We start from the raw sequence: 11,095 nt of genomic DNA, 5'->3' as shown, positions 1-11,095 counted from the left end.
GTTGAAAGGGGCAGAATACCTGGTGGATCTTACTAAATGAATTTCTACCTAAGCTATTAAATTGCAATACCTAAAAGGTAATCACTTATTTCCTACAATGGCCTTTCAAATTAAATATAAAACTAGGCAGAGAAAATTATTCAGAAAAGAATTGTGGTATTATACTGAAAATTACCAACATTTACTTTTCAATAATTTTTCTCCCTTCTCAAAATAAATAGCTATCTGTTCAGGGGAAACTGGACTCCTTACCCTAATGAAGTTATAGAAAATCAATCCCCAAAGGTGAAGCTGATGTGGGTACCTTTATTAGAAACAGATGATGGACCAACCTACACACTGCCATTTGTAAACAAACTTCTATATGGGCACCACAGATCAAAAGGGTTCACACTTTAAAATGTGAGGTAACAACAACCAAGGCTGAATTTGTATTCCTAGTTACTCAGGAGGCTGAGCTCTGAGGATTGTGATTAGAATGGAGCCCTGGAAGGAAAGTCCCTGAGGCTCTTACCTCCAATGAATCTGAAGGAAGTAGAGATGTGGCTAAGTGGTAGAGTGCCAGCCTTGAGTGAAAAAAGCTTAAGGGAGTGAGGCCCTGAGTTCAAGCCCTAGTTCTAGCACAAACAAAATAAAACAAAAAACCCATATATAACAAGCAAAAATATCAAAGCTTACAACTATTTTGTCCTCTGATTGCATACCCATGCAATGTAGTTGAAAACACATGCAATAGCTGTTTTGTTTTGAATTTTAACACAATACTTCCTCCTTGAGTTTCTTTACATTTGGGTTTGAACAGAGGAACTGTTTGGCATTTTAAGTCGCTAGTAAGGTAAAAGACATCATAGAACAACTCATAAAGATGTTTTGCCGACTTGGGAGGATGATGATGGTACTCTGGACCTGTGACTTGGATAAAAGGGTAAATAACACCTCTTCAGTGAGCGTTTGCTGTGCTTCTGCTGATTTGATGCACCAAGCAAAGCTCTCTCTCCCCTGAATATTTTAAGTGCATGGCTTGACAATGGAGGAGGGATAACGGAGCAGCAGCTTGGTTTTCAGGGTTGTCTTAAGGCAAACCACACACACACACACACACACACACACACACACACACACACACACACACACACACACACAAGAATCACCAGACTTGCATGTTTCTCCAAAGTTGTTATATAAATAGCTAAGAAGCATGTGAAAAGATGCCCGGCTTTGGTAATCATTAGATAAATACAAATCAAAACACCAATGAGTTTTAACTTCACATCCTTTGGGATGCCTATTATAAAAAATATAGAGAATACGTTTCTGCAAACATGTGGATAATCTGAGTCCCTTATGCACATGGGTGGGAATGTTAAATGTTACAGCAGCTATGGAGAATGTTATAGTGGTACCTCAAGAGAGCAAACACAATCTCCAATGTGGCTGCTCCACTTCTGGATTATACCTGCTATGCTTTGGATATGGCTGAAGGGTATTCCCTCCAAATGCTCAGGGTTGAAGGCTTGGGGCCAAGGCTGCCGTACTAAGAGAAGGAAATTTTAAGAGGTGATCTATTAGAGGAGGTACATAAGTCAAAGGAACATATTTCTGAGAGGGATTTTGGGGGTCCAGTCTCTCTGGCTCCCCGTTTTGAACTGTAATTTTTTTTATATGTATAATGCCTTCACTGTGGTGTCACCAGCCATGAGAGCCTCACCAGAGCCAAGCTGATGCCAGTGCCATATCCTAGGCCGTCCAAAACTGTGAGCTAAACGTATCTTGTCTTTATACAATTTGCCTGCCTCAGTCATTTCATTATAGCAATCAAAATCAGAAAGTGGAATATTCTTTGTTTTTATTGGTACTGGAGATTAAATCCAGGGTGTCACACATGCTAAGCAGACCCTATACCAGTGAGTACTGAGCTGTATCCCCAAGCTTTGGAAGACTTTTTCTTTTCTTTTTTGCTGGTCCTGGAGCTTGAACTCAGGGTCTGGGTGCTATCTGAGCTTCATTTATGCAAGGCTAGAACTCTACCACTTGAATCACAGCACCACTTCTGGCTTTTTCTGAGTAATTTATTAGATATAAGAGTTTCATAGATCTTCCTGCCAAGCTGGCTTCGAATCACAATCCTCAGATTTCATCCTCCTGAGTAGCCAGGATTACAGGCATGAATAGCTGACACCAGCTTGGAATATGTATTTTTAATACCTATGTTCATAGCAGCATTATTCAGAATAGCCAAAAGTTCCAAGCAATTCAAAAGGACAGATAAACACAATGTGGAATACACATTCAGTAGACTTTCTTTTAGTCTTGAAAATGAAGGTACTTCTGAATTTGTTACAACATGGATGAACCTTGAGGGCATTATTCTAAGTGAAATCAATCAGACACAAAAAGCCAAATATTGTATGATTCCACTAATAGGAATTACTTAGAGTACGTAAACTTTAGGAATAGCAAGTTGAATGGTTGTGGCTGTAAGGTCCGCTCCTGGATGTCAAGCAGACTCCACCCTCCTCGCAGCAAAGTCTCCACCCAGTACCTGTGTTACCTAGGCAACTGGGACACCTGGAAGAGGTCACATCTGCATCGGCTCTTGCTGCTCTTTTCTTGCTCTCTCTGTTCTATTCTAGCTCTCTGTTCTTTTCTTGCTCTCTCTCCTAAGTAGTGCCAATTTCAGTTTTGCAGGATGAAAAACTCAGGAAACTGGTTATATAACAAACAATTTGAGGTACTTTACACTAGTGAACTATATAGTTAAATGCTTAATTTGGTGTTTTAGGCATTTTTATTACAATTAAATTTTTATTACAATTAAAAATAAAAATCACAAGACAATGAATACTGTGCACAGTGGCTTGAGGCTATAATCCTAGATCCTCAGGTGGCTGAGATCAAGTTTGAGGTTCAAGGCCAGCTTAGGCAAAAGGTTTGTTAGACGCCATATCAACCAATGAAAACGTAGGTGTGTTTGAGTGTGCTTGTTACCACAATCACCTGTGAAACAAATAGGTTGATCATGGTCCCAGTAGGCTTTGGCAAAAAGAAAAACCCTATCTGAAAACTAAGGAGAATTTTAAAAAAATTAAGGAGACCAATGTTTCAAAGAGAAGAGTACCTATCTACCAAGTTTGAGTTCAAATGGTAATATCGCAAAGAAAAGGGGAAGAAAAAAAAAAGAAATGTCTTCTTTTCAGTAAAGCTTTCCTGTGAACCCAAGTCAGTTCTTAAGAGTTTCATATCTCTCATACCTCTGGGTTCATTTTTCTCCTAGCAGTTACCACTACATATACTCTAGTAATTTGTTTTGCCCATCAGAATATAATTTCATGAGGAGAGGAATTTTCTATTACACTTATTCAGAAATAAGTCCCTTGTTTTAATCAGCTTTCTATTGTTATGACAAAATTATCTGAGAATAAAATAACTTTTGAGGAGAGGAGGATGTATATTCTGGCTCATAGTTTCAGTCAGTTCCCAGTTGGCCAAGTTATTTTTGGGCTTGTGGTAAAACAGAATACCAAGGAAGGTAACATATAACAGAGGAAAGTTGATTGTGTCCATGAGGCAAGGAGAGTAAGAGTCCCTAAAGCCTTTCAGGGTCATGCTCCCCAATGATCTAACTTCCTCCCACAAGGCCCACCTCTAAAGGTTTCTATAACCTTTCAATAGCATCCCAATAGACTTGGATTAGCAACCAAGCCTTTAGCACACATGGTCTTCAAGGAACATTTCACATCTAAACCATAACATCCTTCAAATAGGAAAAATACAAGAAAGCACAGGATTTTTACCTTAGGCAATCTGCATTTTGGTCACTGAAATACCTCAGCTGCTGCCTGAGTGATTACTTGACTTGCATCCATTGTTGGAAAAAAAAATACTACATGTAGAAGCTTTAAGACTACATACAACATCCACACTAAAGTACCTTAAATTTAGACAATGGAGCTTATTCTGGTTGGCGAAGAGATTAAAAAGTGACATTTTATTTATGATCAGTATGGAATGATCTTATAATATTTGTGGCTATGATATTTCTTGCAATGATAATTAGGAGGAACTTTTTGGGAAATCCTTGTTCAAATCCAGCAAGGCTGTTGAAAAGCTGAAATGTGATTATAGCCAATACTGATACTAAGAAAAGCTCAGAATTTGTATGCAAAATTGGCAAATGGAGTTGACTTTTCCCCTGGTACTCTGAATAAAAAGACATTTTAACAATTTGTAGGTCCATAGCAAAATCTCTAGTTTTGTGGTCTATTTTCTCAAATAATAGGAAATGAATTTTCAACTAAAACTACATGGGGACTTTGGATGAATGGTTTATTTTTCAGAGGTTCACTTCAGACTGAAGTGCAGGTTGAAAGGGGCAGAATACCTGGTGGATCTTACTAAATGAATTTCTACCTAAGCTATTAAATTGCAATACCTAAAAGGTAATCACTTATTTCCTACAATGGCCTTTCAAATTAAATATAAAACTAGGCAGAGAAAATTATTCAGAAAAGAATTGTGGTATTATACTGAAAATTACCAACATTTACTTTTCAATAATTTTTCTCCCTTCTCAAAATAAATAGCTATCTGTTCAGGGGAAACTGGACTCCTTACCCTAATGAAGTTATAGAAAATCAATCCCCAAAGGTGAAGCTGATGTGGGTACCTTTATTAGAAACAGATGATGGACCAACCTACACACTGCCATTTGTAAACAAACTTCTATATGGGCACCACAGATCAAAAGGGTTCACACTTTAAAATGTGAGGTAACAACAACCAAGGCTGAATTTGTATTCCTAGTTACTCAGGAGGCTGAGCTCTGAGGATTGTGATTAGAATGGAGCCCTGGAAGGAAAGTCCCTGAGGCTCTTACCTCCAATGAATCTGAAGGAAGTAGAGATGTGGCTAAGTGGTAGAGTGCCAGCCTTGAGTGAAAAAAGCTTAAGGGAGTGAGGCCCTGAGTTCAAGCCCTAGTTCTAGCACAAACAAAATAAAACAAAAAACCCATATATAACAAGCAAAAATATCAAAGCTTACAACTATTTTGTCCTCTGATTGCATACCCATGCAATGTAGTTGAAAACACATGCAATAGCTGTTTTGTTTTGAATTTTAACACAATACTTCCTCCTTGAGTTTCTTTACATTTGGGTTTGAACAGAGGAACTGTTTGGCATTTTAAGTCGCTAGTAAGGTAAAAGACATCATAGAACAACTCATAAAGATGTTTTGCCGACTTGGGAGGATGATGATGGTACTCTGGACCTGTGACTTGGATAAAAGGGTAAATAACACCTCTTCAGTGAGCGTTTGCTGTGCTTCTGCTGATTTGATGCACCAAGCAAAGCTCTCTCTCCCCTGAATATTTTAAGTGCATGGCTTGACAATGGAGGAGGGATAACGGAGCAGCAGCTTGGTTTTCAGGGTTGTCTTAAGGCAAACCACACACACACACACACACACACACACACAGGCACGCATGGGTATATATACATATATATTTCTTGTGCCAGTCCTGGGGCTTGAACTCAGGACCTGGGCGCGCTGTCCCTGAGCTATTTTTCTTTTCCTCAAGGGTACCGCTCTACCACTTGAGCCATGGCTCCCACTTTCGGCCTTCTGGTGTTTAATCAGAGATCAGCGGCTTAAGGACTTTCTTGCCAGGGCTGCCCTCGAACCGCGATCCTTGGATCTCAGCCTCAGTAGTTAGGATCCGGAGGCCTGAGCCACTGCTGCAAGGCCTAAGAAACTTCTGGTCCTCACCTGGCTGTGCGCCTTCCCGCTAAGGCCGGATTCCCCCAGGCCGGCCCACACGGTCGGCCCCGCCCACTTGCTCACGACTCCGGGCCCGCCCGCTTAGGGGCGTGGCGGCGCGCCTTCGCTGCCCTCTTCCAATATGGCGCCCTGGGAGGCGGGTCCCCGCTCGTCGGTTCCCGGGGTTCCGGCGCCGCGCGTTTTGGTTCCGGAGTAACATTGTGCTGCCGCCGCCGCCGCCGCCGCCGTCGCCTTCGTCCTCCTCCTTTTCTTCCCGCCGCCGCCGCTACCGCCTCGGGGGCTGGCGTTCTGGGTGCGCGGCACTGAGCCAGTCCGCTTGGCGCCCTCAGGCTCCAGGTGGGGTCGGGGGGGGGGGACTCCGTCCTCGAACCCTCCCGTCGGCCTTTCCCGTGAGCTGGCGGGCCGGGGACCCCTTCCGGTCGGCGACCCTCCCCCGCGTCCGCTGAGCCCCGGAGGAGGGCTGGACACCTGCTGCTGCTCCTTCCCCTCACACCCGCTGCCTCTCCTCACGTCTGCCTGCACTGTCGGGGCGGGGGGCCCCGCTCGGTTCCCTTTTGCAAACTCCAGAACCTTCCGATCTCCGCTAGTTCCTCCTGGCCCCTGCCGGTTCTCCTAGGTACCCTCAACCCGCTCCCGACCGGGGCCTGCGGGCCCTGCCAGCCCGCCCCGCTGTCCTCCCGTGTCCACCCTGGTCTTCTGCCTCTCACCGCCCCCCCTTCTCGCCCTCTGGAACCCCTCCTCAGCAGGGGCCCGTGGGTGCCCCCCTGCCGCAGGATGTGAGCCCCTCTAGCCTGTAATGCGGTGGCTGGCCCTCGGCCCCTTCTGTGCCATGGAGACCCAGGTGCTGGTGATTCGCATCAAGATTCCGAACAGTGGCGCGGTGGACTGGACCGTGCACGCCGGGCCGCAGCTGCTCTTCAGGGACGTGCTGGTGAGTGGTCATCTCGGGGTGCAGAGCTTGGGGTGCAGTGCTGGGGATGAGGAGTGGGTCGCTTTGATCACTGGGGGTGGGGGGCTGAGCCAGTGGTAGTGGCCATTGCTGGCCTCTAATCGTATCAGATTTTTTTTTTTTATTCTTCAAGCACAGCATTGATTAATTCATCGGCTGAAACCTGAAACTTGTCACTTGTGAAGGGCCTTGGGGTAACAGATAAAGCAGACTGAACCCCTGTCCGCAGGAAGCTCACAGCCTGCGCACAGACATACTACAAAACTGAGTGTAGACGAGCATCCGGGGAATGAATAATGCCCCTGGCTAATTTCCAGATATGCCTTTCTACTTCCTCTGAACTTGGTGACCTGCTGGGAAAGAGACCCTGGACAGCTTCAACTTGGCATATTTGAGCAAACTTAAGATGTCACTGATGTAAAACATAATCTTACCTGAGGATGGAAAAAAAAACAAACCCAAACCTAAAGTGCTGCCTTCAAACCACTGCACCTGACCTCTTGTATAAAAGCAACCCGATTTCAGAGACCTTAGCATAGAGCGAACATGTGCATCTTAGAAGTGATACTTCAGAATACTCAGAATGAGCTGGGCGCCGGTGGCTCACGCCTGTAATCCTAGCTACTCAGGAGGCTGAGATCTGAGGATCGAGGTTCAAAGCCTGAGGGGCAGGAAAGTCAGTGAAACTCTTATCTCCAAAAAAACCACTCAGAAAACCGGAAGTGGCGCTGTGGCTCCAGTGGTGGAGCACTAGCCTTGAACTGAAGAGATGAGGGACAGCACCCACACGACCTCCTCCCCCCCCCCAAAAAAAAGAATACTCAGAATGTATTTCTAGTGTGGAATGTTAGATTCAAGTGTAACTGTTGGTGGCTTGTTTTTAGCTCTGTATTTTAATTTTTTGGTGCCAGTACTGGGATTTTTTGGCGCTGTAGCTCAAGTGGTAGAGCACTCGCCTTGAGCTGAAGAGCTGAGGGAAAGCACCCAGGCCCAGAGTTCAAGCCCCACGACCGACAAAAAAAAAAAAAAAAAGCCAGGACTTTAGGTGTTCTTCCAGGTGTTTACCCCCCCCCCCTCAAAGTTGGCATTCTGTCACTTAAGCCACAGCTCTACTTTTGGCTTTTTGCTGGTTAGAGATAGAAGTCTCTTGAATTGGTCTTCCCAGGCTTGCTTCCAACAACTGTGATCCTCAGATCTCAGCCTCTTGAGTAGCTAGAATTATAAGCCTGAGTCACTGGTGCCTGATTCAAACTTCCTTACTTAAACTTCTTACTGTATTTTTTCCCTTCATGTCTCAGCCCCCTTACATCTTTATAGTCTTCATTTGCTATTGATAGAGGTGTATTGTGCTCACTTTATGTATTTAATAACACTACTGTGAGTTGAAATGGACATACATAGATGTTTCTTGTTGCAAGAGACAGATATACAGTGGACCTTACCTGCAAGATAAGAAGTGGGCTGACTGGCAGCTTTTGGGAGGAGGAAAGAGGAAGATACATGTGATATGATTTTTCCCCCTCCCTCCCTCCCTCCCTCCCTCCCTCCCTCCCTCCCTCCTTTCCTTCCTAAATGCCACTACTGGGCGCTTGAACTCAGGGCTTTTTGCTCTTGCTTGGGTTTTTCATTCAGTGCTCGTGCTCTGCCACTAGCCACAACTCTACTTCTGGCTTTTTGCTGGGTGATGGGAGCTAAGGGTCTCAAAAAGTGTTCTGCCTGGGCTGGCTTTGAACCATGATCTTTAGATCTCAGCCTGCTGAGTATGTAGATTTACAGGCACGAGCCACCAGTGTTTGGTTTGTAATGTGATTTTTTTTTTTTCCCTAAATCGTCTTGGATTACTTAAGAGTTTGATTTCTGTTAACTTCATTTTGAAGCTCTAGATGTTACTGACCCTGTAGGCTTTCAGTTGCAGGAGTGTAGAGACTGTTGAGAGCCAATAGCTTCCAGGCCTATGCATCAAAGTGTTTCTTTTTTTCTGCATTCAGAGTTCTTCCTACATTGTCCTTTCCTTTCCCTGGTGGTTGCCACTCTGCCCCTTTCATTAGCTTACCACCAGGAGGAAGCAAGTTCTGAGTTTGTGTTAGTAAGTGGCCACCTCTCTTTTTCCTGCAGCTTTGAGGGCATGTGCCAGCAAAAGTACACTTTTCATTGTGATTCTTTGCCTTCGTTTCTCTAGAAGAACTTCTGGATGGATGGGAAAATCTGTTTCCCCTTTTTCTGCTGTTTGTGGGACCCTGGCACATTTGTGTAATGAGGGAGAATAAAAAAGGATGTGCGCTGTTGTAGTTTTGAACAAATGCTAGGTTTTGAGTCAAGACATTTTTTCTTTTTTTTGCCTATGAACTAGGTAAGTCACTCTATTCGGAGCGTCAGTTTCTTTATTTGTAGTGTCCCTGATACCTGGCCTCAAGCCTTGTGAAGATGTTGTGAGGTGTTGAAGATGAAGATGATGAGTTTTCTCTTACTTGGCATTCTGAACAACCGGCAGTATTATTTTAAGTAGATGAGGGTGACTAACATCACAAGCTCTGGCCCCAGACTTCCCTGAATTTAAACTGAAAGTCTTACCACTTGGATTAGTGTTTTTTATTTTTTTTTTATTTCAGTTTCTTAAAAAAAAGGGGAGGATTAAATCCAGTGTCTATTTCTAGAGTTCTGAGGACTGCCAGGGCTGGTATGTGGAGAGCACATAAAAGCTCTCTCTGTAACTGTTGTCACTACAGTGTCATCAGGGCCTTTGGTCTTCTGCTGCTGTTTGGATTTTTTTCCTCCTACTATTGAGGATTGAATTTAGGTTCTCTACCATGTTAGGCAGCTTTACCTCTTGAGCTGGGCTTCTAGTCCTTTAAAAATTTATATTTTTGTTGTTGTTGGTGGTGGTTGTGTGGCTTGAACCCTGGGCCTGGGCGCTGTCCCTGAGTTCTTTAGCTCAAGGCAAGTACTCTACCGCTTGAGCCACAGTGCCATTTCCTGTTTTCTAGTGGTTTATTAGAGATAAGAGTCTTAATGGACTTTCCTTCCCGTGCTGGCTTTGGGCTGTGATCCTCAGATCTCAGCCTCCTGAGTAGCTAGGATTACAGACATGAGCCACCAGTGCCCAGCTAAAAATTGTATTTTGTTTTTGAGATTAGGTTTTAGTAATTTTGTCCAGGCTAGCCTTGGATTTGCTGTCTTTCTGCCTCTCTCCTTCCCACATGGCTGGGATTACAGGCATGTACCACCATTCCGGGTTGGTCTCTGATCTTAGTTAGGCAGTGCTCAAGTTACCTCACTACCAGAGCTCACTGTACCATCTGCACATTTTGCTGGGGGTAAGCCCAGCTGGAGCACATTAATCAGAAGGTCTGATGGAGGGACTCATGGCAGTGGGTCTGTGCAGACTTGCAGTGCTTCTTCAGGGCAAGTTTTTCCAATGAAATTTCAGATCACCAGGAAATGATGACCTCTTCATCTCCTCATCTCCTCGTCAAGAACAGACAAAAAAAAAAGAAAAAAGAACACAACCCGAAGGAATGTCAGTGTCTCTGGCTTTAAAGCTATGCAATACTTAGAAAATCTTTCCTCTAAGATGCCTCTTCACCTTGTTTTCAGAAAAGGAGGCCAGAGCTTGGGCCAGGGGAAAAACCAGCTAGTTTTTGGCAGAACCAACACAAGCTAGAAGTAGGGGTCAGTTGTTGAGTCTAGAGTAACTGAATATCTTTGACCCCAATCACTTTTTTACTTTTTGTGCTGATTCTGGGGCTTGTACTCAAGGCCTGTGTACTGTCCCTTAACTTTTTTTGCCCAGAGCTGGTGCTCTACCACTTGAGCCAGAGTTCTGCTTCCAAATTTTGGTGGTTAATTGGAGATAAGAGTCTCATAAGTTTCTTGGCTTTGAACCATCTCAGCCCTCTGTGTAGCTAGGATTATAGGCATGAACTACTGGTGCCCGATCCTCGTCACTACCAAACAGCTAGGTGACCCTGGAGAATACATTTGGCTTCTTTGGGCCTTACCTGAATCATCAGGAACTGGCTGTAGTATGAAGGAGGAAGGGAGGGTTTCCTGGTCCCTAGGGGTAGAGACCTATGGGGTATCTGTTGTATGTGTTTTTCAGCTTTCGGCACTTATTCTCCCTGGAGACAGCCCCTAGCTTTAGGGAACCTGTCCAAGATTAGGTTGGTTTGGAGTGTGGTGGGGAAAATGTCCAGCCCTCCTCTCCCTGCTCTTGGTATCTTGTCATGAAGCTTCAGCTTCGGTTTCCCCCACTTGAAATTTTTGTGTACACTGAACCTTTGCTTTTCTTTCCTTCTGAGTTAGAAAAAGCTATTTGCTGTTAAGGGATTTAATTTGGCTTTTTATCATTACCAGAAATGTTTTTTTTTT

The 11,095-nt window shown here is 44.2% G+C and overlaps 1 protein-coding gene across 1 annotated transcript in view; it reads left to right on the top strand.

Annotated features, from left to right (window-relative positions):
• Positions 1-6,153: 6,153 nt before the first annotated feature.
• Positions 6,154-11,095, top strand: part of Map2k5 (mitogen-activated protein kinase kinase 5) — a 264,967-nt gene continuing 260,025 nt past the window's right edge. The window contains exon 1 of the mRNA XM_013009900.1: positions 6,154-6,709. Within this exon, the coding sequence (XP_012865354.1) occupies positions 6,575-6,709 (135 nt within the window). The 5' untranslated portion in view covers positions 6,154-6,574. The remainder of the gene's footprint in view (positions 6,710-11,095) is intronic.

This window comes from Dipodomys ordii, unplaced genomic scaffold (assembly GCF_000151885.1).
Source record: "Dipodomys ordii isolate 6190 unplaced genomic scaffold, Dord_2.0 Scaffold11, whole genome shotgun sequence".
Taxonomy (NCBI): Eukaryota; Metazoa; Chordata; class Mammalia; order Rodentia; family Heteromyidae; genus Dipodomys; species Dipodomys ordii.
This window is presented reverse-complemented; position numbering and strand designations above follow the sequence as displayed.